The 27124-nt window shown below is 34.1% G+C and overlaps 2 protein-coding genes and 1 long non-coding RNA gene across 7 annotated transcripts in view; 1 reads left to right on the forward strand and 2 right to left on the reverse strand.

Moving 5' to 3' along the window:
• The window catches only part of Fen1 (Flap structure-specific endonuclease 1), a 49076-nt gene extending 31204 nt beyond the window's left edge, over nucleotides 1-17872 (reverse strand). Inside the window, exons 1-2 of one of the 4 annotated variants that reach the window (XM_076514489.1) lie at nucleotides 17735-17872; nucleotides 5498-5567 (exon numbers count right to left, since the gene is read on the reverse strand). Coding sequence is in view for 1 of the 4 variants with exons in the window: in XM_076514487.1 (XP_076370602.1) it covers nucleotides 3502-3583 (82 nt within the window). In the remaining 3 variants the exon portion in view is untranslated. Of the gene's footprint in view, nucleotides 1-2998; nucleotides 3177-3501; nucleotides 3744-5497; nucleotides 5568-17734 lie in introns of those variants that run through there. The other 3 variants (XM_076514488.1, XM_076514487.1, XM_076514490.1) reach the window with 3 other exon arrangements.
• Nucleotides 17498-19813, forward strand: LOC143256801 (uncharacterized). The gene has a single exon (XM_076514492.1). It carries the CDS (start codon nucleotides 17715-17717, stop codon nucleotides 18174-18176), a length of 462 nt encoding a protein of 153 aa, XP_076370607.1. The 5' UTR covers nucleotides 17498-17714; the 3' UTR covers nucleotides 18177-19813.
• Nucleotides 19814-25479: 5666 nt separating this feature from the next.
• The window catches only part of LOC143256802 (uncharacterized), a 28019-nt gene continuing 26374 nt past the window's right edge, over nucleotides 25480-27124 (reverse strand). For both annotated transcript variants that reach the window (XR_013031489.1, XR_013031495.1), the window contains exon 3: nucleotides 25480-25993. This is a non-coding gene — a long non-coding RNA (uncharacterized LOC143256802). The remainder of the gene's footprint in view (nucleotides 25994-27124) is intronic.

Genomic DNA, 27124 nt, shown 5'->3' on the forward strand with positions numbered 1-27124 from the left:
TGTTTGTTTGATTTGAATTTTGCGTAAAGCTACTTGAGGGCTATCTGTGCTAGTTGTCCCTAATTGTGCAGTGTAAGACTAGAGGGAAGGCAGCTAGTTATCACCACCCACCGCCAACTCTTGGGCTACTCTTTTACCAATGAATAGTGGGATTGACCATCACATTATAATGCCTCCACGGCTGAAAGGGCAAGCATGTTTGGTGCAACCAGGATAATTACAATATCTAACACAAATTTTGTTCCTGGATAGTATGTGTTATTTCTTAATTGCTAATGTTGTAAAAGTACAGAAAAAATGGCCATTATTTCCTTCAATCTTTGTGCTTTATGACCTGGATAATGAAATTTAGAAATTAACCTATTTTCCATGTAAATATGAGCAAATATGCACATTTTCATTTACATAAGGCCTGAACAAAACAACATGTGAATCATTTACACATATTTAAACTAAAGTTATATAAAAATGAACAAAAATGTTTAGAAGTGAGTAGTTTTTCTAGAGTTGCAACTGTAACATAAATCACTTTCAGGTATCAGCCCCCAAATATAGTCTCACATCATGTTTTCGTTATACGCTCCCAGGTCACAAAAGCAAAGTTTGAAGAGAAAAATAGGTCTTTTTCCATTTACATTAGGCATAAGCAATTGGGAAATAACACTTTCTGCCCAGGAATAAGAAAAAGTAAAAATTTTGGTATATAGTGTTATTTAAAATGTGAAGTACTGCATTTAGGTTACCATAATTTAGATCACACATAATATGGACAGGAACCAACTCAATAACATGACCGAAGAAAAGGAGTTTAGCACAGTCATGAATAAGTTGCTCAAGTCCTCAAAGCAGTGCTGTTGTCAGGATATTAAATAAAATTTTTGAGTATTTTTATAGACACACTAATTACAAGTAAAATGGGTAATTATCTCTCTGTACAAATGGGCAGTTAAGACTGACTTGGAAAAATGTATAGTTTCGATATTCCTATCTCAGAAAGTATACTGACTTTTTGGAAAGTGTTGAAAGTAGAGTAAGTGGGATTTTTCTTGGCATGGAAAGGTTAAGAGTACTTGACTTATTTTTTTCTTCAGAAAATGGTAAGAGTCTCTCATTTAAGTTTACAATATATCTGGAAGATAAATAAGATAAAAGCTTCTAATATTTTTGCTGTATTCTGTATACATTAAACTGAGGTAACACAACTTTAAGACAAGTGAAACACATACTTGGCTCCAACTAAAACATTTTTCTGACAGAGATTAGCTTATGATATGAATTTCTGTCAACAGTTGTGGAGAGCAGCATTTTCACAAAGTTTAAGAGAAAAATTGGTGACTTTCTAAAATATATATCAACATATTTAAATGTTTAATTATTATATTAATATGTTGTGTTGAAAGAAGAAAAAAATATATATATTTTTTTAATTAGGCATGACTATTAACTAAAACCTAAGTCTTTAACTCAATTATTTTGGTGAAAAAACAACAAAAACAACCAACAAATTTGGAATTATGAATGGATCTTTCACCAAAAGATGACTGAAAATGAGCCAAATGGCTCTTTGCCACTTTGTTATCTTGTAAGAACAAAAGAAAGATGGCAAAGATGATCCTATAGACTAATATACACTCTAACAAATTCAAAATATCAGTGGGTCATAATGAAATGGACTTGCATACATATGGATAACAACAGAACTACAATATAAAAATAATTTTAAGTATGACAATACTTATTCTTCAACAAGTTTTTTCTAGTTAGCTATAAACTTGTGCAGCAATTTGATTATAACATGTGGTCAACATAAAACTACTTCGTTTTCAAACCTCAAGAAAAATAAAATTACACCCAACATTTATGTCTTAGAAATCACTGATTTCTTAAACTCCTGTAAAGTGCCATCCTTCACAACTGCTAACAGTAATTCATTCCATAAGCAAACCATCCTTTACAAAAATATTAAAGAAGGGTGTATAAAGTTTTAACTTTTGTTGGAGTAAGTACATTGATCTGAAAAGCTATTGTTTCTTTGTTAGGGGAAAAGATAACCCCAATATACCAAATGGATTCTGTTAACTTAATACCTTAAATGTAAATCAAGTTAAACTTACACATTGCTTTTGCAATGTTGCACCTATTTAACAAATATTTCAACATCATAGTTCTTATATCTAACCTCTTTAAACATTACCATAATTATAGAAAGCAACTGCATAGAGTATTGTGATATCACTCTCGTAAACATGAGAAAACTTAACTTTGTATCTCAGAATTGGGTATTAAAACTTTCACTGATAAGGTAGAGAACAATGTTTTGACTTTCCTAGATCATCTTTTTTGTTAACCTGAGCACATCTGGCACTCTTCTTTGTTAAAGTAGAGAACAATGTTTAGACCTTTCTAGGTCATATTTTTTGTTAACCTGAGTACATCTGGCACTCTTCTTTGTTAACCTGAAGATGACCTAGGAAGGTCAAGACATTGTTCTCTGCTTTATTATTAAAAGTGTTAATAACCATGCCAGCTGTTCCGAGATATATTTTCATTTCAAGCGGGTTTCTCATCATCAAAAATCAAAAAAAAGTCTCACCAATCCCAAGTAAAGGTTATCACTCTTGGCTTCAAAATTTACAAAATACGTTCCAGAAATATACAAGCTCTTTTTGACACGTCTAAACGCTCAACTCATAGTTTTAGACACTAATATTTATCAATAATCACATCTAATCTTTTTTTTATCCACACAAAGATGAGTTCAATAAACTAAATTATTAATGACTTAATTTCTTCAGCATTTTGAATTTCATGTTTCAATTCTCGCAATTAAAAAATTAAGCCTGCTTCATATTACCCTTTGTTATTCATCACAGGCTACTTCTCTGTCACTTTTTAACTTTTCCACCAATTTCACAAAAATGTAGGTTAGTATTTAACTTTATAATAATATTATCAAACTTATTCAAATATCTTCCAAAAACTTGAATTTACAACATACAATACAATACTATACTATAAGCCCCAAAAATCCTCCGTCTTTGCTAGCAACAGCTATAAAACTAGAAATTTTCAAGTCTTCACTTCATTAACAAATCAATAACTATGTTTTGTTATTAGTTTTTCTTCTTCCAGATACTTTTCAATTGACCACCTTTCCTTCATAAGTTCATTTCTTGACAGACTGATTTGAAACTTCCTCGAATATATTCCAATACGTTTTTTATTTAAGTATTTTGTAGGGTTAAAAGTGAAACAAACAAAACATGTGGTCATATTTACAAGAACATAGACGAACATTGGCACAGATACAAATGCACCCAACACGTTGACATATTATTAAGAAAACCCTTAACATATCGTGATGCCGTGATTATGATGAGCATGAGAACATAGGAATAACTATTTAATGTACTAAACTACTATAACTGTTATAAGTCCTAATCGTTTTCTTTTGTTTATCTAATATTAACGTATGTGCCAATATTTATGTAATTTGCTTACCAAAGTAATTCTTTATGTCATTTTCCTTGACGGATGATGGAGCGTAGTCAGCAATTAACTTGGCTAACCCATGTATTCCCATTGTTCATGTGAAAACAAAACCATATAATACTAATGGAACTATTAATATGTTTTGAGAGTAGGACGCATAGACACCAAATATTGCTCCAAAACATCGACGGTGCAGTCTGCGACAGTTTTCCCGCCAAGTTAATACCAGGTTTTCCAGCGCTAAGAAATATTATATGTTTATGCTCTCTCTCTTTTTTTAAAAAATAAAATATAAACGTAAAAACAACAAAATATAATTAAGACGTATTTTATGTATATAAACATAATACTAATATTTAGTTATATATATATATATTTCCACAGCACATTTTTATAATCAATTGGGCATACCCGTAATTATCATATAATTAGCTTTATATCAAATAGCTTATTTTGATAAGATGTAAGGGATAATTAAAGAAATCCACTTTATATGGCCAATTTTGACAACAGAGCACAGAAAAATAAAAAAAACTGTTTATCTTACTGCTTAGAATCTGCAAGGAGGTGTCTTTGTATCAAATCCCATGCAAATTGGTCGAAATACAGCTAATTAATTGTCAAAAAACAAAACAAACAAAAACTAGTTTGTTTTCAGTGGCATCTTGCCCTCCCTATAATTACGAAAAATGAAAAAGTTTATTATTTTGTTTGTCAATGTATGGGACCTTGAAATGGGTAAATCCAACTTTTAAGAAAATGTGTTCGACACATAAAAATCTATATCTGTATGAAATTTCTTCTTGATTCTTGTAGATATGGCCCTAAAATATGAATTTTTGGGTTGTTTCACTTTTAACCTCATAAAATCCTTTAAAAACCTAAATTTAAAAATTATCTGGGCGTATTGAATCAAGTATCACCCTACCAAATTTCAGGTCAATCTGCCTAGAAATGAAGGAATGGTGGTCGACTGAAAAGTGTTTGGAAGAAGAAGAAACAATAGAGAAACAGCATTCTCTTTATGGAATCATAATTAACTGAAGACTCTAATATGTTTACTTACACACAGGCAGTTCGTCTAGGAAGGATTAAATCTGATAAAGTTTCTACATCATTACAGAAACATTGTCTGGGTATAATCTTTTCTAGACAGCTTGTCTTCTCAGAATTAAGTTTGTTTCTTTGTAAGTAAGCACAGAGGTACACAATTGGTTATCTGTGTTCTGTCCATCTTGGATATCGAACCCAGTTTCTAGCGTTGTCCTAAGACATACTACTATGCCACTAGGGGACCAGAATTAAGTAAACACCTAAAGTGATATCTGATAATAAAATTTAGAAAATAATGTGGACCATGAACATTTTTATAATAATTTACTCGTCACAGTAACCATGTTCTTTTCATCACAAATTTTAATTAAATTACTATATCTTTTATACTAGTTACCTGGACTGAGTATCATCAAGGTGTTAAAAACAAGATATGCATGCATGTAAGAATCGTAAGAAGGTCTAATGACACAGAAAAAGAAAAAAACTCGCAATCGGAGATTGTTGTGGAGACTGGATAAAAGAATAAGAGCAATATAAATGACATATTAATTTGTTAAACGGAAAAGATATAGAAATAACATGCAGTATTTGCCTTGTATAACTGCTGTATCAATACATTGACCACAAGAAGTTTCTGATTTTAGGTTTCATAGATGAGTTCTTAGGCATGGCACTGATCGCCTAAAATGATTCTGATAACTGTCTCCAGGTGCCCACCTTACCTCTCCCCGTCGCGCCAAACATGCTCGCTCTCCCAGCCGTGAGGGCGTTATAATGTGACGGTCAATCCCACTATTCGTTGGTAAAAGAGTAGCTCAAGAGTTGGCGGTGGGCGGTGATGACTAGCTGCCTTCTCTCTAGTCTTACACTGCTAAATTAGAGACGGCTAGCACAGATAGCCCTCGAGTAGCTTTGTGCGAAATTAAAAAATCAAACAAAACCACCTTACCTCTATCGCGAACGCCCTTTGAGTGCAGAAGAGGTCTGAATATCTAACCATACCACTTAGCCATTGATAGCTATGGGATTAGAAGACGAATGGAAAAGCTTAAGTTCAGAAGGTTGGTTTAGAGAGTAAGATATAATAGATAAAAGTAGCCGCAGACCCTAAGAACAGGCGAGGACAGCATGCTTGATTAATATTGATCAAAACATGCAATTTTATATCTAATTTTCAATTAATATTTTTGTAATTTGAAAAATTAAACAGTAAAATAATTTACAAATAAATGTTTTAAAATACAGATTTAAAATTTAGAATAAAACAAAATATTTGAACAGTTAGTTCCGTGGTGCTTAAATAATTGCCAAATTCAAATAATTAGAAGTTAAAACCTTTTGTTAATTAAAAATTATAATTTCAGTAATTTATTTGTATGGCATGCTGCTTAGTTTTTTGTTTTTTTATAGTGACGTCGTTTAATGGACTTCCTTTTACGTTATTGACGTGTGATATTCTCATGCTTGGTGATTTTTCACAGTTAAGAGTGATCTTCTAAATAATTAAAAATTAAAACGGAAAATGATGTACGGTATTAAAGTTGAACGTTTGAGTTGACTAGGAAAGCTACTCTAGATAATATTGAACAATAAACAGAATAAAATCAGTCGTTATCAACAAGTGACAATAACAGATGAGCACATTGGACATTGGACGGCGCTTCTAGAGATTCTGAAAGCATTTTGAATAATCATTTAGAGTTCTTAAGATATTCTTGAATAAATAAATTAAATGACATTCTGTTAGAGAATGAGAGAGTATGATGTAATATACATAGAACAATAACGCCATCTCTGTTGAAGGGCAGGTACTAACCATGTCATTGATTTTCCATAGGGAAAGTAGGGATAGTTTAATCTCCATGCATTTCTAAATACTAGATAATACTAGAGGACAAAAGACACATCTTCCTTCACATCATTCATGAACGATGAAAACCTCTAAGTTGGGTGTTCACCTTAACCGTGTATAACTAAGCACATAAAATAAGGAAATTTCTGCACACATATTCTTTATATGTGAAACTTAACAATTTCTTTAATTAAATATGCATATATCTTGTACGTCTAATTTAACTATGAAGCTAATTTTCCTAAACTAAAAGTTCTCTGCTGAGACAGCGGTAAATCTGCGGATTTATGACGCTAAAACCAGGGATTCGCTTTCCTTATGTGGACACAGCAGATAGCTCAATGTGGTTTTGCTATATATAAAAAAAAAGCACTAAAACTTTTTTACATACGTGTACGATATCTTACATTATTTTATTTTTAGGCCGTTCTTGGCTGTACTTAAAGTTAATTTTTAACACGTAATAAAATTTAAACAAAAGTAAACAAAAAATTGAAGATTCACAACATAAAATACGAAAGCGTCTGTACAGAATGAAAAACATGGTTTCAAGAAGAGAAAACAAACTAAAATCCTGGAATAAGCCTTTCAATAATAACAAAACGTAAAATAATAAACTTATGGAAACTCTAATAGAATCTTCAAAAATGAAAAGTAATACCCATACAAAAATTATTGGCATAATTACATGATATAAAACAAAATTTCATTTAATCATTAAATTTACAACACGTGCAGTTTTAAAATTTATAACACACACACACACTTTCTGTAACGAGATTCACATATATATAAGTAAATATATAAATATATAAGTTTATATATATATATATACATACACAGAAGTAACAGTAAACATAAAAACGAAGAATAGAAAGTAAAGAGATTTATCTTTTTACTAGTTACCTGGACTGAGTATCATCAAGGTGTTAAAAACAAGATATGCATACATGTAAGAATCGTAAGAAGGTCTAATGACACAGATTATATCATATACATGTATCATATACAGGTGATCACAATTTGCCATAAGTCTGGGTTAGCTGCAGGTGATCGTGCTTTTTACAAGAATTGAGCAACAGAAAGGCTTGTTTCTCGGACAAAATCAAGGAATTCTTCGTTGGTCAGTTAGTTTAAACAAAGCATGTCACAAATGGTCCCACTAGATTACATAGACGCTGGGATTTTGGCTATCAATAATATTTTGTAGGGTCCATTTAGTGGGAAAACGATGCCCACGAAAGATCCTCTTTTATAGGCTTAACTTCAGCTGCAGTGAGACAAGGATGCACCACAGAAGTTATTTGTGTTTATGTTTGTTGAACAGTCTTCCATGATGATCGTATAGGTGAGTTAAAGGGTAGAATGAATGTGAGTAAAACTTCCTAAAAGGCCGGTAAGAGACAAAGTCGCTAAAATAATAAAAAACTTAATCTTAGTTGGAAAAAAAAATCCAGAATAAACAAGCTTGGATAAAGTGGACTCTGAGTGACCAGAAATTCAGCCTAGTTACCACTACTAATTACTGCAATGGTGAAGCAACATTTCTACAAATGTAACATATACTTGTACTTATTTTGTTTATAGGAAATGTCTCCCCTGTACCTGTGGACATATCAGTCCATCATCTTCATCACGACCATAAAATTTATCAGTATGTTATTGTGATCCTACTGCATTATTACAAAATCACAACAGCCATCACAGCTACTTCTCACATGTGCATGAGTCTTCTACCATGAGTGGACGTTATAATAACTCAGCCTGGGTCCAGTTGGGATAGAAGTAAAACTGCTAGTGCTGCTTTCAACAGAAGTAACTGAATCTGAATCACTACTGTGCAAGGTCTGTCTTTTCATGCCTGACAAGAGATTTATTTCATACAAACATATTGTCTCCACATCATTTTGCTGTCACACAAGTGTAGTAAAAATTAAAGTGGCCACGAAACAATACTGTGCAGTTGTTACCTTCTATCTCAGGTCAAGCACTCTCAGTCCACATTATTAAACTGTATACTAAAATAAAAATGTAAAACATGTTTGGTAGAGATTTTATGAAACATTTAAATTTACATTATTAAAAATATTAATTTAAAACTGAACAAAACATTGCAACCATGTTTATTGTTCTTTTGGTTTGACTCATAAAGTACTTCCAGTTGGTTTCATTTATATAGATAATTTCTCTAACCCATGAATTTCTAAGTTATATTCAACTAAGTAACTTCCTCATGAATATTTTCAAAAGTATTAGGTAAAATCATGTTTTCATTTAAATGTGGTATGAGTCCCTCATTACTTTTACCTCCTAAAAAACTTCCATTTCAACTGATACTCACAAGTCATCACAGTTTCACTTCACATTTTGCACTCTTAACATTTTGCCCAAATCCTATACTAGTCTGTTAGTTGACAGTTGTGTTCTCTGTGTAATTTACTCATGAATTGAACATAATATTAATCAACTAACTCTTATAATGTCTGTATATGTGTGTGTGGTACATTATACACGTATAATAACTAAGGTAATGTCACGATTTACTTATGTGAGTTGTAACTCGATAACTACACTCCCAGTACAGTAACAAGAGCTACGAGTTGATCAACTCAACTCTCTCTTTCAGTATCAAGAAATAAGTAACCATAAACAGAATTCAGACAACCTAACACTTTTTAGCTAAAATGCCTTCAGCCAAGAATGATATTTATGCAGTCTACTTTCTGACTATAACATACTTTAATTAATACACACTCAACAAACACGTGCTGAATACAATACAAAACAGTAAAAATACATTTGCTGTCTTAAATAGTTACAAACAGAGTCGTTATAGAATCATGATATTATACCACAATATGTGTGTAGATCCAACTACCATAGCTGGCATAACAGAAATATAAATAAAGGTGAAATCTAGCAAAACCAGTTTTCAACTAAAATTATCAAAACCTTATTTATATTATATGATTATTAAGAATACAGTTTCTTCACTATGTATGTGGAAACCATGTACAATTCTCATACAGTTGTGTGTAAATGCTAGTTATACTTTGAACTTACTACATGCAAGTCATCTTACGTTGTATTTGAATAAAAAAAAGAAGTAATATTTATTGTAAAACTCCATCTTTATTCTTGGAAAGCAATTATTGAAGAAATATTTTAGTCTTGGGTTGCATTAGAAATCCTAATTTTCCAGCCTTGCCATATCAAAATATTCTAAGTATTTCATTTATTATTATCTCTTGTCCTATCTAATTATCTAGTGAGTATTCAACATTTTGCTCCATATAAATACTGCTTTTATTTTTGTAGAAAGCAAGGGTCACAACTCCTAGCAATCATTTCTAGTCGTGAAAGCTGATGATGATGTTCTAGTTATCCTTTGATGTAGTGTGCACACACTTTATAATAAAACTTTACTTCATAATTTGAAAAACAAGAAATGGTGTTTCTATTTAAGCTGTTAATTTACTGATTAACCTGCTATCCTAACTTCTGCTCTAGCAACTGATCTCAGCCATAATTACCAAAAGGTCTCTTTCAACATTTTGGTCAGTCAACCATGAGAGCTTTCACTAAGCTGTTTTAATCTTTTGATTCTCCTCTCAGACCTCTGGATAAATATTTCTGGCATCTACCTCCTCGTTAAGTTGATGGAAATGATAGACAATAGTACTTTTGCTATGGTCTGATTTAGCATCATTAGCCTCTGATTCCTGACCCAAATAGCTTTTGAAAGGGTTATCAGTAACACGTGATTTCAGTACAGGCCACTGGTAAACCACGTACATGTGAATGCTATAGCTCGTAATTTGAGAGACTGAATTGTTAGAAAATGAGATGTAGACCAGTCCAAGTAGAACCATAGGCTTGTAAAAATTCATACCTAGCTTCTGCACTCAGATTTTTGTTCCCTGAGTATTTTATCATTGCAAGTTTTCTTCCATAGGACAGTCTATTTTCGCTGCTGTTGTGCAAATATATATACATGAACCAACATAGATCTCAATTATTAAACATATTTTCATGAAAAAAATGTGGCAAGTGCAATATACAAAATGGGCCGTATTTACATCCACAAGAAGTTATATTTCTCAGCCTTATATAAGCATGTTCATTAAATAGCTAGTTGACTGCGGTTCTATTATATAATATGCAACAATGACATACAGTAACTTTTTATCTCAGTCACTTCAGTTGGCATCCGCTCGATAGTCTGCAATATCTATTCTACTAAGCTTTCATAGTGGGAGTGATATGTTGAAGTACATGCATTTAATGTTTCAACACTTTACAAAAATCGGGCAATGACTGGCTATTGAAATTATCCTTTTGGCCATGTGGCTTTTCTCAGGTTCTCTAAATCATGTTTTCCCTAAATTCCACCAACTGGCAGTGATGGGCTAAGTTTATGTATGAGCCAATGGCTAAGCATCAGCTAACTTGATGAAATAATTGATAATGAGCAGCACATACTGAATACCTCATTCTCTTCCACGGAGAACACTAGCTATACCCAGGGCTATATTCTGTAATGAAAAATCAACATCTCTGTGTTGGATAGATTTTACTCTGATCAGCGTGCATAGTACAGTGTTTACGCCATTGCTCAGCATCTTAACATGAATGTAGCCAGAAAAAACATCTTACATATTAGTACACGTGTCTGTAATATCCTAGTGACCTAAGTTACTAGTCCCTACAGTAACATGGCGGCATGTTTGTAGATTCACACCGCTAAAAACCGGGTTTCGATACCCGTGGTGGGAATAGCACAGATAACCCATTCTGTACCTTTGTGCTTAATTCTAAATCAATCGGTTAAAAACAGCCTAAGGTACTTACTTTTATCAAAGTCTCATTATTCTAGGCCTGGCATGGCCAAGCGCGTAAGGCGTGCGACTCCTAATCCGAGGGTCGCGGGTTCGGGCCCGCGTTGCGCCAAACATGCTCGCCTTCCCAGCTGTGGGGGCGTTATAATGTGACAGTCAATCCCACTATTCGTTGGTAAAAGAGTAGCCCAAGAGTTGGCGGTTGGTGGTGATGACTAGCTGCCTTCCCTCTAGTCTTACACTGCTAAATTAGGGACGGCTAGCACAGATAGCCCTCGAGTAGCTTTGTGCGAAATTCCGAAACCAACCAACCAACTCATTACTCTTGAAAACAAAAATAGACCTCTCTAAGTTTGTCGGTATACTCCTTACTCTATATATTGAGTTAGAAATTATATTCAGTTATTTAATCTCTAAAATTTCCACTTCCTTTAACAATTTTACTGGAATCTCATCTGCTTCCTTTAAATTCCTTTCCAGAACTTGGTTTTGGTTTTGAATTTCGCCCAAAGCTACTCGAGGGCTATCTGCGCTACTCGTTTCTAATTTAGCAGTATAAAGACTAGAGGAAAGGCAGCTAGTCATCACCACCAACCGCCAACACTTGGGCTACTCTTTTACCAACAAATAGTGGAATTGTCCATAACAGTATAACGCGCCCACGGCTGAAAAGGCGAGCATATTTGGTGTGACGGGAATTCGAACCCGCGGCCCTCAGATTACGAATCAAGTGCCTTAACCACCTGGCCATGCTAGGTCCTTTCCAGAACTAAACGACTGTAATTGAATTAATCAGTAGTTCTACAATTTTTTGTGCTGTTTTATCTTCCCTGACATCGTTTTACAATGATTTAACATGTTCTATTCACCTCTCTTTAACATCCTCAATTTCGAAAAATGTATGTCCATTCTTACGTTTGATGATTCTATTGGAAGACAAAATAATCATCTTATTCAACTCGGGCCCGGCATGACCAAGCGTGTTAAGGCGTGCGACTTGTAATCTGAGGGTCGCGGGTTCGCATCCCCGTCGCGCCAAACTTGCTCGCCCTTTCAGCCGTAGGGGTGTTATATGTGAGGGTGAATCCCACTATTCGTTGGTAAAAGAGTAGCCCAAGAGTTGGCGGTGGGTGGTGATGACTAGCTGCCTTCCCTCTGGTCTTACGCTGCTAAATTAGGGACGGTTAGCACAGATAACCCTCGAGTAGCTTTGTGCGAAATTCATAAACAAACAAACAAATTATTCAACTCGTCCTCTGTTGGTACAGCGGTAAGTTTACGGAATTATAATGTTAAAATCAGGGATTGGATTCTCCTCGATGGACTCAGCAGATTACCCAATGTGGCTTTGCTATAAGAAGATAAACACACACACACACACACTTATTTAACTCTTTCATTCTTCCATGTATTTCACGCGTGTTATGTACTGACTCGCACTTCTCTACTTATGCACATTTTTTTTTCAGATAGCCATTCTTTGATTGTATAAAATCACTTGATTTTAGTTATTAGTCTACATAACAATTTTTTTGGATATGCTGTTTTTCCTCAATTGCCCTGGGTGAAACCTCCTTGCTCACTTTCTTCAATTTTAATACTTTTTGTCAGATTACTGGGCTGTGATCAGAACCTCTGACAGCTTCAAGATGAGTTCGAACTATTTTAGGTTTTAGAAACGTTCTTTAACAAGAGTATAATCTCTCCGATACTTCACGCCCCCTCCCACCCCCAGTAGCATAGTGGCATATCTGAGAACTCGTACCGTGAGAAACTGGCTTGCAAAACCCGTAGTGGACATAGCACAGATATCCAATAATGTAGTTTTGTGCTTAATTCCAATCAATCAACCGATACTTTACTTTTTTTTTATATCCCGATGTGACCTAAGAAGCTACGAAAGTTAAAGGCGATGCTTAAGCGAAGTACTGCTTGTCACTAAGCCTTCATTTTCGCAAAACTTATGAATCCATCTCCTATCTTCTTGCGTTTTCTAAACCCATGTGGTTCAACTAATAAGTCATTTTAACCTTTGATTCAAAGTTAATCTGTTATCATTAGGAGGTTCGGCATGGCCAGATGGTTAGGCATTCTACTCGTGATCTCAGGGTCGCGAGTTCGAATCCCCATCATACCACACCGTGGGGGCGTTATAATGTTACAGTCAATCCCACTATTCGTTGGTAAAAGAGTAGTCTAAAAGTTGGCGGTGGGTGGTGAGGACTAGCTACCTTTCTTCTAATCTTGCACTGCTAAATTAGAGACGGCTAGCTCAGGAAGCCCTCGTGTAGTTTTGCGCGAAATTCAAAACAAACCAAACCATTAGGTAGTCTTCTATTTTCACTGCCTAAATATGTTCCTCAACGTCTTGATAAAAACTATTGATTTCCTCTTATTTACTTTAAAATATTGAACCATATATGAGGATGATGGTTAAAATAAAGGGTTTTGCTCAAAACGTGACTAACATATGTTGTATGAGATATACCAAAAGCCTTTTACACAGTTTCTGAATTCCTGTTTCACTAACACACCTATATCTCTGTGATGTTCATCTTCTTTTGAAATACATATATTTATAGCCTTCACTCATAAAAGTCACTGAATGAATCCACTCAATCCAACGTTATTACATTTCAATCTTTTTATCCCTTGGCATACGTTGCTTAAACATCTAGTTTAATAAAGAATTCTCAAGTTTCCATCTTTATCTTCACGTTGACATAAGATTCGATGTTGCTATTCTTATGGAATCAAACATCAGAACTGCGGAGTTCCATAGCATTGGACTTTGCCCGCAGTCCATCATCACAAAATTCATTACTTAGAGTAAAGCCAGAACTCTCTTCAGTTAGCAAACCTTATGATAGACTACCCAGAGGTTGCACATCTTTTTTCGAACTTCCAATAGCCAACTTGGACTACGTAGTACTGTTGAGTGACCAGACCCTTCTGCACCCGATGGATGTTATCAACACTACTCAAGTAGGTAGTAGAAGGAGTTTATCTAAATAGTTTCACACAACCAGTGGTACGCCTAAAAAACTCTCGGATGGAAGGCTCCAGCAAATATCCACCTTTCTATCCCATTAATTTTAAAGATACTCTTCAGAGTGATCTAACGTGTTAGAATATTTATTATACTTTTAAAATGTAAAATATATTGCGATTAAGAAGTTAAACTTCTTACCAAATTACGTGTAATTTGCCGCACAACATTTCATGTAACATGAATGATGAGTAATTACGAATATTTATTACAACCTCTGGTTTGATCATTATTACCTTTAGTATGTAAATACATATTCTGTATTAAGGCAACATTGTCATTTAATCCCTTTTTAAGTTTTGATAGTTTTTACTTATTTAATGAATTTTGCGGAAAGATACTTCAAGCCTAGCTGCACTCGCCTTTCGTAATTGGCCGTGCTCGGTCCAATTTAAACTGTCTTATATGTTTTCAGTAAAGTACGAATTATAATAATTAGATCAAAACTTATCATACAATTATGTAAGTTTCTAAGAGTTCAAATGTAGAGCAAATGCGTAAAAACTACATATGAAATGTATATCAATTCTCCTCGATTTAACGTATTTATAATGGCAATATAAGTTCTGATGATATACTGTTGACTAAAATCTTAAGGCCAATGAACATAAAGAAAAAATATGGATTTTGCATTGTTAGACCTAACCACTTATTTGAGTAGAGCTTCGAATGATGAAAATAAGAAGATGGAAAATAAAATAAAAACGTTTTTAGCATTTAATAGGGAAAATGTAAACACTATGAAATTAGCCTAAATACTAGCTGGTCAAAAGTTTAAGACCATACTAAAACGAAGCGTTAATCGGTAAACACGTAATGAAATTTAATCATTTGTGTTCAAGCATTAGCGTTGTCAACATCTCCCACTAATATCTTCTGTGTTAAATTGGGTAAAAACATTGCAAAGGCTAAAACGTTGGCAGAGTTTGAACGTGGCAGAATTGTCGAGCTGCAAAAGCAAGGTCTTTCTCAACGTGCCATCGCTGATAAGATTGGGCGTAGTAAAACTGCTGTTGCAAATTTCTTAAAAGACCCTGAAGGTTACGGAATGAGAATTTCAAGTGGTTGGCTTAATAAAATGTCGTCGGAGTTGAGCAGGAGGATTCGACAGGTTGTCCGGCAAGACACCAGCCGATCGTCGAACCAGATTAAGGCCCTTACAGACGCAGAATGCAGTTCAAAAAGAATAAGACGGCATCTTCGAGAGAAAGGCTTTAAAAACCGTAAACATCTTTAAAGGCCAAGCCTTCTTCCACACCCCGAAACAGCTCGGTTAAACTTTGCTGAGAAGCACAAAACATGGGACGTGGAAAAGTGGACGAAAGTTTTGTTCTCTGATGGTCCAGGTGGCTTCCAACGTTACTGGCACGATAAGGCTATCTCACCGGAGATATTTTCTACACAACACAGTGGAGGATGTTCCATCATGATCTGGGTGCTTTCTCCTTCCATGGAACAATGGAGCTTCAGGTTATACAGGGGCGTCAAACAGCAGCTGGTGACACTGGCATGTTGGAGAGAGCATCCTTATTGACTAAAGGCCTTCGCTTGTGTTGAAATGACTGGATCTTTCAGCAGGACAACGCTGCAATCCACGATGCACGCAGGACAAAGGACTTTTTTATGACGAATAACGTGAATTTTTTGGACCATCCGGCGTGTTCGCCCGAACTGAACCCCATTGAAAATGTTTGGGGGTGGATGGCAATGGAAGTCTATAAAAATGGACGTCAATTCCAAACAGTGCATGATCTTCGTGAAGCCATCTTCACCACTTGGAATAACATTCCAAGTAGCCTTCTTCAAACGCTTATATCGACCATGCCAAAGCAAATGTTTGAAGTTATTCGCAATGACTGCCCTGCAACTCACTACTGAGACCTCTTGTTGGGCATTTCCTACCCTATTTAGGACTTCTTTGTGGTATGGTCTTAAACTTTTCACCAGCTAGTATTTAGGCTAATTTTATATTGTTCAGATTTTCCCTATTAAATGCTAAAAAAAGTTTTTATTTTATTTTCCCTTTTCTTATTTTCATCTTTCAAAGCTCTACTCAAATAAGTGGTTGAGTCTAACAACGCAAAATGCATATTTTTTATATGTTCATTGGCCTTAAGATTTTAGCCAGTAGTGTATATTGACAAATAGATATGTTAATTCAATTCATTCTTTTGTTAATACTAGCAAGTGGTATTGCAATAGTAGTATCTCGTCAAATACTTTTCGCGCACAAAAAACAGTTAATTTATAACAAAGGGATAAGCTATGTAAAGATGGCTATCAAAGAGAATCAATTTATATTAAAGGGTATAAATAAGTACTTTAAAAGTTGATTATTTCAATTGCAAACAAAAAATGACTAAATTATTTCCATTTTTTTCTTGTTTAATTGATGTCCGCTTTTGCATTAGATCTTTACAAGTTTAGTCCTTTTGTATAAATTATTTTTTTGGGGAGTAGCACATTCAAAATGTTTTGATCAGATACATATAATTCTTTTGCTTTATTATCTTAAAATTTATTAAAAATGAAAGTATAAAATCGCGATTTTAGCCCCACCTATCAGAAAAATATATTAATACAGATCCATTGTTTCAGACTGTTTCTCAAATGTAGCATTTCTGTTCTTCCACCTACCCCTAGATTTTTAAGTCATCAGTTTTAACCTGGTGGTGGATAGCAATACACCATTAAAGTATCTTTTTTTTTCACAAAAGCAAGTAAAAATAAAATAATAATAAATGTATATGTTACAGTTCTCTAACCCAACTTAAGACTATTATTTTATAGTGTTTGGTGCCAGAGTAAAAATCCCGCCCTAATCACAAGTTATTATTATTCTTTAATCGCTGAAAAAAACTATATCAGCGTTGAATGCGTGTTCTTGAAATACATCGATTTGTTCTGTATAAAAATTCTTTATCGGTTGAATATGAACGTGTGTTGTTTTACAGAACCGTGTTTACCATTTACCAATGTACACGTAAGAAGTAAACACCGCGATGACTCCCTTGTATATTCTGACGAGACATGAGCATGCGCAGTAGAACATCTCACCCTGCTGTGAACTGAAGGCCATCACTTTTCGAAATGTATTCAAACGCAGTAATAACTTGATGACATCATAAATTAATGCGTTGAAAATTAATATGTTTTAGGGTTTATATATATATACATAGTGTAAAACCTATAATATAAAACTACTGTCAGTGATTTATCTACAGATCAGCTCGAAATATTTTATTAAATTATGTCGGATCTATTTTATTTTGGACTAAGTATACAGAGTGATTAACCACGCTGCCGGTTCAAAACAAAGTAACGTAATGCATTGATAACTTTCCAAGCTCGAAGGAAAGTTGTATGTATGAGAAGGTAGTATGTTAATAAACAAAGCTCGGAATTTGAATTTCAATACTTATTAACAATGCCATGCAAAGAAGTTACCTGCGTTGTGGATGAACGTATAAAGTCATCCAAAAAAGAAAAGTTCAGGCCAGAATGCGTGGAAGAACTAGTTGCAGCTATCAAGCACAATCTTCAGCTCAAAGCTCGTCCCTGCCACGTTTTGAATGGAAAACAAAGACGGTCCTCACCTTATAATGTGCCGTTGCGAACTATGAGTAGGCCTACTTCGTGTAATAGTATGTCTTCGCCAATGAATAGCTCAGAATTTCCTTACACTTGCAGGAATTGTGCCAAATCAGAGTCCACTCACTCTGCATGTGCTATTACAAACCCATACGATCTTTTGCAAGAACTTTTGAAAAATGGAAACCTGATCAAAGAAGCTGTAAGCAGATTAGCTTATCAACATAAAAAAAAGATAGACTTTTATGATTCCGATTCGGAAGAGTCTTGTCGATGTCCTGTCGCCTTCGATCTGTAAATATTAATATTTATACTGTGTTTTGACTTTCCCTCAAACTGCTCATCTTTGTTCTACAAGAAGTTTTATGATCAAGTATTTGTTTTTCTTAAGTCGCATGTTGAAATGTAAACCCTGTAAAATATTTAAAATATGTGTGCAAAAAGAAAAGATATTTGAAATATAGTAAAGTACTATTAGTACTAATCAATCAGCGAGAGTAGATTACGAATATAATTTGTGTAGTAACACTTCTCAATGCTTGTAAACTTCCCTTCAGCTTTTGTTTTATTGAAAACTGGAAATAAGTTTTTGAATTTTAATATTCTGTGAATTGTGTGACGTCTTTTCCACCTCTGTTCTGGGAGATACAAAAGTACTTTTCTCAGCATGTTGAAGGTAAAGAAATTTGTTTGAAAACGACACAACTGTTTATTGCTTTATTACACTTTCAGATGTGATAGTGTGTGCGGTTGATCGATTGTAAATTACGTTATTAAAAGTGCGTGTATTGAAATATGTATTATATTCAAACTGTACTTCTTTCAAAGTTTGTCATTTTTATTATTTTTGACATTTCATGCAATACAACGCAAAAACTCAACTTTACTTATTGGACTTCAGAAGGTAACCTTATATTTCATAGTGACATTCCATCAAAATGTTTTTCATTTATTGTTTCATCTTGTACTATTTTATCAGAATATTGTACAGTCCAGGAAGTTATGATATAAAGTTCGTTATATAGTAAATCACCTGCTATTGAGACAGCTTCATCCCCCAGGATTTCTTACTAATCTTTCGGGCTTCGCATCGTAACAGTGTATAACTTTATAGTAAAGACTAATAAACCCATTTAGTGTGACGAGCATAGATTGTATAATTAAACTTTTCACATTAATATCTGGTATTGAAGCAAACGTTAAGTTTAGCCAATTGACCTAATCTTTACGGACCATTAGTACGTTTGTGGAATATTTTTCAAAAATCGATATAATATGCTAACGTTTTGATTAATGTATGTATGTGTGTGTGTGTGTGTGTATGAAAATTGCTGTTTTGATTACATACTTATCATGTAAATAATGTTGTTATTAAAATATCTGCCCAGAAACTTTGGGAATTTCTTGGAACAAGACTCGTTAAATATGGTGATAAGTATACATACTTGAAATTAGACTATTTTTTATGTCGCATCTAAATGCTGGCAATAAGTAGTTAGCGTGTTAATCGTTAGACCTACCGTTCACCTAATCAGAACTTAGTTTTATGAATTAGTCGTCTTTAGGGTTATAAATTCTGTAGTAAACCATGATTCTGAAATTTGTGTGAAATTAATAGCATGTGTGATATGAATTTTTGCTTGAATGATTATTTTAATACTTAATACCAGAATTTTTGTGTGTTAAGTACGTACTTGTGTAAAACAGTTGAAGCATACTTTTAATTTTCAAAAGAGTGTAGTGTGTGTACCAATCCTAAGATAATTATGTAGGAAATATTTTGACAGCTGTGATACTGTGCATTTCCCAATAGTGAAGTACAACGTTTTTTAATCGTGAAGGGCATGCCATTTATTATGGTTTGATCTCGTGTAAATTTTGTCAAACAGTTTCCTTTTAAGCTTTCGGACACAAATAAATTCAAAACGGATGTTAATAAGTTGTGTGTTGATTACTTAACTAATTTAAAACACATTGACTAGAATGATCGTTATTGTTAATTACGCTAGCACTTCAAACAATTTCTAATTTTTCTATTTATATTTAGTTGTTCTGTCTGATAAGCACTTGGAAACGGGAAGATGCTTAATTACTGTAAATGCAACCGCGCTGATGAGAGTTGGGAAATTACGGCGGGACTTTGAAAGTGGCTTTAACATGAGTATGCTGTCATGTTGGTTTTGTTGAGCTATCATTTTATCTGATGATAAATTCAGTTTGAAGTGAAAAAAAAATAAAAACGTGAGTGTCAGGTTATTTTTGGAACAAAAAAATATTGTATACAAGATATCTGAAACATGGGACAGCTTTCGCAATAAATCATAAAGACAATACATACAAGTAGTACATCATAAGAACGTTAAAGTGAAAAAAATTAAAGCTCCGGGCAAATTCGGTATTTAAACTGTAGGAATAGAAATCGTGTTAAATTATCTAAACATAGATATATCAATAGTTGTTGTTACACTGAGGTTAAAGGTTACGTGAACAAGTCCAAAATAATTTATATGATGTTATATCGTGTTAAATTATCTAAACATAGATATATCAATAGTTGTTGTTACACTGAGGTTAAAGGTTACGTGAACAAGTCCAAAATAATTTATATGATGTTATATCGTGTTAAATTATCTAAACATAGATATATCAATAGTTGTTGTTACACTGAGGTTAAAGGTTACGTGAACAAGTCCAAAATAATTTATATGATGTTTTCACTTAAGTTGAAAATTACATGTGTGACGAATCATTAGTTTTCAATAATTTATTATATTACCTATATGGTCTGTCGTACTAAATCTAAGAAAACACCCTTCGCGCAGAAAACAAAATTAACTTAAAACTATAAATTAAAATTGTGTGGATAGAATGTCCTATTGCTTCACAAAATAAAATGGAAAATTCGAGTTGTGTCAACAGCTTTGGGTAGTAACTAACATCAAAATGCCATTGATAAATTAAAAATTCATATTGAATGTTATTAAGAAAAATTATAGTTCTTACTAGACAGCTAAGAAAGTATCATTGATGCACCAAAAACGTGGCACTGACAGTGTTAAAAGGAACAGTACAACCACTGTTTGTAAAAGAAAAAAAAGTCTGTTATACGAAAAATCGATTCTACTATTGTTGATAGAAATAATAGTCACTGACGTAACAACTGAGATAATATTGTTGGTACACCGAAAAGTTTCTATTGATTATTCTTGCTGGATTGTACTTCAAATAATTTCATTCGTATACCAAAACCTTGGTAACAAGACTCGCACTTCTTTTTCTATGTGGGTTTTCGCCTCATAAAAAGATACACATGAGTCCACGCACGTGCGTGTGATTTTTATTTGTAATATAATTAATTACTTCATTTCTATGTGGTTTTCTTTAGCTTGCCTCATTATGGGTACGTGTGGATAAGCAATAATACCCAGGTTGTGCACCTTATGGTCCACTTACCACGGGTGCAGGCTCCAGTGGCATGTCTGCTATACTGCTATAAACCGAGTTTCGACACTTGTGGTGGGCAGAGCACAGATATCCCTTCGTGTAGCTTTGTACTTAATAATAAACAACAACCATAGGTGCAAAATTTGAGATTTCTAGATTTTTTTCTTCTTGGAACTATGGCGGTTACATATTCTTTTCTATGTGGCTTTTCGCTAGCTTAGTAAGTAGTAATACCCAAGTGCGCACTGCGCACGCAATTGACTGTCTGTCTCTATGTGATTTGTATTTGTAATATACTACTTATTTAAGTGCATATGCACATTTCTTTACGCGAAAAATTACACAGCGAAGAAATGTGCCCGCCATAGCTCCAAGAAAAAAGAACCTAGAGATCTAGAATTTGCACTCAAAGTGGACTTGAGGGTGTGATCTTGGGTATTATTACTCATCAATGTGCATGCACACACGTGCAATTTTTAATAAGGCAATCTAACGGGAAAGAAAACGTATAGAAAAAGAAGTTATTATTTATATTACAAATAAAAATCACAGATAGAGAAATATGCACGTCCATGCGTGTGTGAACATCTTTTTAATGAGGCAAGCTAGTAAAATCCCATATAGAAAAGAATATGTGATCACTATAGTTCCAAGAGGAAGAACATCATACTTTTACGATAAAACAAGTTCAGAATCATAAGGGTCTGTACCTGGATATTATTAGATATATGTGTGTGTGCACTTTTTGTGCTTGGCTGTGTATGTGTTACCATCATATTTACAAAAGGAAAGAACCTAAAAACCTTAAGTTTTGCACCAGTTCTTAGTGGACCCTGAGGATTTGTGCATGGATATTAGAAAATAAAACGTGCCAACAACAGCTTCAAGAGTGAAAGAACCTAGAAACCTAAAATTTTGCGCCCGTACCTAATGGACTCTTAGAGTGTGTACATGGGTATTATTACTTATGTAATAAGTATGCATCTTTTTATGTGAAAAACCACATATTAAAGGAATGTGATTGCCATAACTCCAAGCGTAAAGAACCTAAAAACCTAAAATTATGTACTGACACTAAGTGGATTTTGAGGGTGCGCATCTTGATATTATTAGTTACCCTTGTATGTGTGGTAAAATTTAATATGGTAGATTACACACCAAGAGACAACATAGCATTCCTACTATCTGTAAGTGAATGAGGAAGAGGAAGCATCAACAGATAATAAAAACCCAAGTTCACAGTCTCAGGGTCTACTTAGTAAGGATGCACTATTTTAGGTTTCTAGGTTATTCCGCCAACGAGTTATAGTAGTCACGATTCTTTTCTATGTTGTTGTTTGTTTTTTTACATAAAAGATGCGCATGTGTTATGAATTTATATCATAAAGAATAGTTTGTTTATTTGTTTCTCTATACTGGGAGAGAGCTCAATGATACTAGCAGCACCAGTTTAGTGATGCGCTCAGCATAAGTGAACTCCTGACCCAACACACCCCACGAGCTGTCAGAATCTGCTATTATTGGAACAGGGACGTGGTGCTGTTTTACGTCTCTTTGTGGATGGAAGACAGCATGGTGCTGTTGGAGCCAACATTTCAAGTGCCATGCAGTCCTATGTGGCTTCTATGGTGCTAAGGGAAAAAAAAACTTCTGTCTATATAGTGTGGAAAATTCAAGATTCTTGCAATGGCAGGCGTGGGCGTCTGCAGAATTTTTTTCCAAGGAGTAGAAGATTAGTGTGAAATTGTGAATTGAATAAAAAAATCCATGTACATATGCTAAATGAATAAGGAAAGAATTATGTTTGTTATTTTCCAGGGACGTAAGTACCCATCTTGCTCCCTCTCCGGAAGCCCATGATAGCAAGCATAGACATACCAAGGTGGCATTCGAGTTGAGGGAAGGGGCTGTTGTTCAACGGGACATTATTCTGGTTTAAGTTACCTCAGAAGCTCAGACCTAAATACACCTATATATATACATGGAAGTAGAAGGGTATTGACACACAACATTTCTACCTCTTCCAATACCAACATTATACTCATTGTAGCTAATCAGGACTGCAATTCTTCTAACGACAGTGATGCAGATGATGACTGAAACGATTGGTAGAGTTGGGTAGATTACATGAAGCTAAGGTTCATTTTAAGTAATTACTGAGATAATACACAGCTAACACAAATATATTTATTTCTATGTTGTTGTTGTATTATTATTGTACGAACTGCTGTATTATTTTTATGTGCAATGATTTCTCCACAAGGATAATTAGTAAGACTGGTAGATGTGTTTATTTGCTGTTCTGAATTTCGCGCAAAGCAGTCCTTAATTTAACAGTGAAAGATTAGAGGGAAGGCAGTTAATCATCACCCACCGCCAACTCTTGGGTTTATCTTTTACCAACTAATAGTGGGATTGACCATCACATTATAAAGACCCCACGACTGAAAGGGTGAGTATGTTTGGTGTGGCGGGGATTTGAACCCGCGACCCTCAGATTACGAGTCGAACGACCTAACCACCAAGTCATGCCGGACCCAAGACCGGTAAAATAACAGTTATGTTTGACTGAAAATGTTTCACGAAATCACTCTGAATTCATTGACTTTGTATTAGTTTGATGAATGAAAAGAGACTTGATTCAATGCGTAACAAAATGAAACGACCTTTATTCGCAAGGTAAACGCAGTTAAAGTAAAAATATTATGTTTTGTGCACTATCTTTACTGAAGATGTGTGGTACTGTTAAATACGTTTGAATAATTGTTCCAGACTGAGAAAATATAGCGTTATACAAACGAAACAATAATGCTATTCCTCTCATTGCGTGTGAACTACTGTCGTCACCATCGGTTACTCCCATTAAAAACATAAGCGAGTTCCTATCCCCATGGTAACACATGAAGCTCCAATGGAAAATAACACTTTTTACTTTATGGTATAATCAATTAAAAACAAAGAAGGTGCATATGATTCCATAGGTGGCTGAAACAGAACAATGGATAGCAAGGGAGAAAGGAGCTCACTCACGTCATTGACCAACATTCAGTGTTAAAGCTACAAACACTACAAAATTTTGGAAAGATTTCAAATTAAATAAGAGGTATAAAACACGTAGTATAAAACATTGCCATGATGAAGTACGTTGTGTGTTAAAGTATGTACTTCAATGTATCACTATATATATTTTCAAATCGGTTAAACCTAATGTATACATATTCTGCAACTGTTTGATAAAGAATTATCATATAAAATATATTCTGAATAACAGGGCCTGGTGGTCAGGGCATTTGACTCACAATCTGTGGATTGTAGGATCGATATCTGTCTCCCGAACATGCTTACCTTTTCAGACATGGATCCTTTATAACGTGACGGTCAATTCCATTATTCTTTGGTAAAGAGTTCAAATATCCTAGACCTGTTTAGTTAATAAAACAGTGAAGATAATTTTGAATGCTATGAGAATAGAACTTTAAACACTGAAAAATAAACATATTGGAAAGTTGTCATTTCATGCACGAAATCTGTAGTTCTTTTACCCCTGATTTTCAGTTTTATGATTTATCAAAATATGTGAAGTTACGTTATCATAAGATTGGTAAAATTGCTATGTGCAATCATGTAGGTTATTTTTAAACGTTATATCTACCACGTATATCAAAACGTTTAACTTTTCAAAATTATTTCACAGGCAAGTGTATCTTATGTTTTGGTATCTATTAAGATAAAATATTGTTTTTTGTGTGCATAAAATAAAAAGTAATTAAAGTGAATGTTTACTACGTCTTTACTTACGTAGTGACAACTTAGCAAATTTTATCGGCGTTAATATTGAGCAAGTGTGTGTGGAATCGACCAGCTAGCAAGGAGGGCATTGACCTTGCATTCTGCCATTTCTCTGAAACTGTATTGCTAAAGCATTAACACGAATAGAACATTACATGGAAAAATAAATTTCTGCAAGAAAATGTTACAATCGTCATAACGTAATACTTCAGCACATGTATATATATATATATGTATGTATGCATTATGCATACATCAAGTAAAACAAACCTTGAATACAAAAATAAATTTACATATTCTGTGAAAACGTTTCTTGAAAATATAATTTTTACATAAAAACATCATTCACAATTACATATTGAAGATAGATAAAAAATTATATTGAATATTTAACCTTTTTTAAACCATGGAGTAATTTCTAAAATTCCTATTATTTTAACAAAAATCATGCAACGTTAGGGACATCTCATTTCAGCTTAAAGAAAAATACATATAGAATACAATAGGTTGTTCTACATGGTGTCTACCTGTCAAGATCTGGAGTCATAATCACTTTGAATAATTTTATGGAATGTGTTCAACATTCTGTCTTTGTAATTCGGAACAAGTCTGGAAACAATATTTCTTTTCCCTTTGAACACTGTGACATTGTCTATGGTCCGACGCTCGTCGTAAAATGTTGTTTCCAGCGTTCTGGGTTCCTGAACTTCTCTTTTCATATAAGTGCCTTGCTTGAGCAATTCCCATAAAAACAAATTTTATTAAATTCGGCAGCAATTTTCTCTGGAACCAAACTTCTCTGCCACTGAGTTGGATTAACTGGACATTCTCATACTTTAACAGCGTAATAATCAGTCACGTACATGTAATTTAGAGGACACCCTGTACTTGAAATAAATAATTTGATTTGGTCATGCACACATGGGATAAGATTATACTAAAACCACTGGAATGGATCAGCATTCAAACAAATACTTTAATAATACGATTGTTTTCTGAGCAAAACTGTTTATGTATATGTCATATTTGAATAATATTGGTTTATAGTTAAGAAAGTAAGTCATAAGCTGCATAATTTACCATATTTGTACACTTTTTCATACATTGCGACAGTTTCTTTATCCATGTAACATTTTAAGAGTTCATTATTTTGTTTATTCACTGATGATGCTTTAGGCACACAGTGGCTAAACTGCCATCTGAAAAACCGCTATGGTTCAGAAATAGCCATCTGTACCTTTGACCCGTGGACCAAAGGGGTCAACGGAAGCAGTTGGCAACATCTGCTGTATGAGGTGGCCACTCTTTTTAACGAAACAGCTGGATATGCTGTCAATCCTATAACGTATTTATGGCTAAAACCACGAGTCGTGTTTTGCATCGTAGCGTTGGAAACTAAGATACTTAAGGTCCCTCCCCCTTCTGATATTATTAACCAAACGTCGCTTGGACCTTAGCGTGTAAATAAAGTCATTATACTCTGTTATTGTTGTTTTATTCGTGCAAAGCTACGCAATAGGCTATATTCACTCTCTTCACCACAGAAAATTTTACTTCGGATGTTTGAGTTGTCAATTTGTAAACCTACCGCAGACCACACCCACCAGAGGACGTAAATGAAATTAATTTTTCTATTGTGACGTGTTCAGAAAAGTAGGAAAAAATAATAATAAAACAATGCTGCATCAAACAACGTACAAACACATTAAAATGTGAAGTGTGCAATCGTTTTCCGCATAAGAAGCCCCTCTGTGGCACAGCGGCATGTCTGCAGACTCACACTGCTAAAAACAGAGTTTCGATATCCATGGTGGGCAGAGCAGAGATAGCCTATTGTATTGCTTTGATACTTAATTGCTAAACAAACAAACCGAATAAGAAAGTTTTAAAACTAAAAACAACAATGAGCAGAAACACACAAATGTTGAACTCGATGTATTAGAAACATTTGTTTAACTAAAACATCTTCTATAATTACGTATTAGATTAGTCAAAGCCTTGATTAAACTATAT

This window comes from Tachypleus tridentatus, chromosome 7 (assembly GCF_004210375.1).
Source record: "Tachypleus tridentatus isolate NWPU-2018 chromosome 7, ASM421037v1, whole genome shotgun sequence".
Classification (NCBI taxonomy): Eukaryota; Metazoa; Arthropoda; class Merostomata; order Xiphosura; family Limulidae; genus Tachypleus; species Tachypleus tridentatus.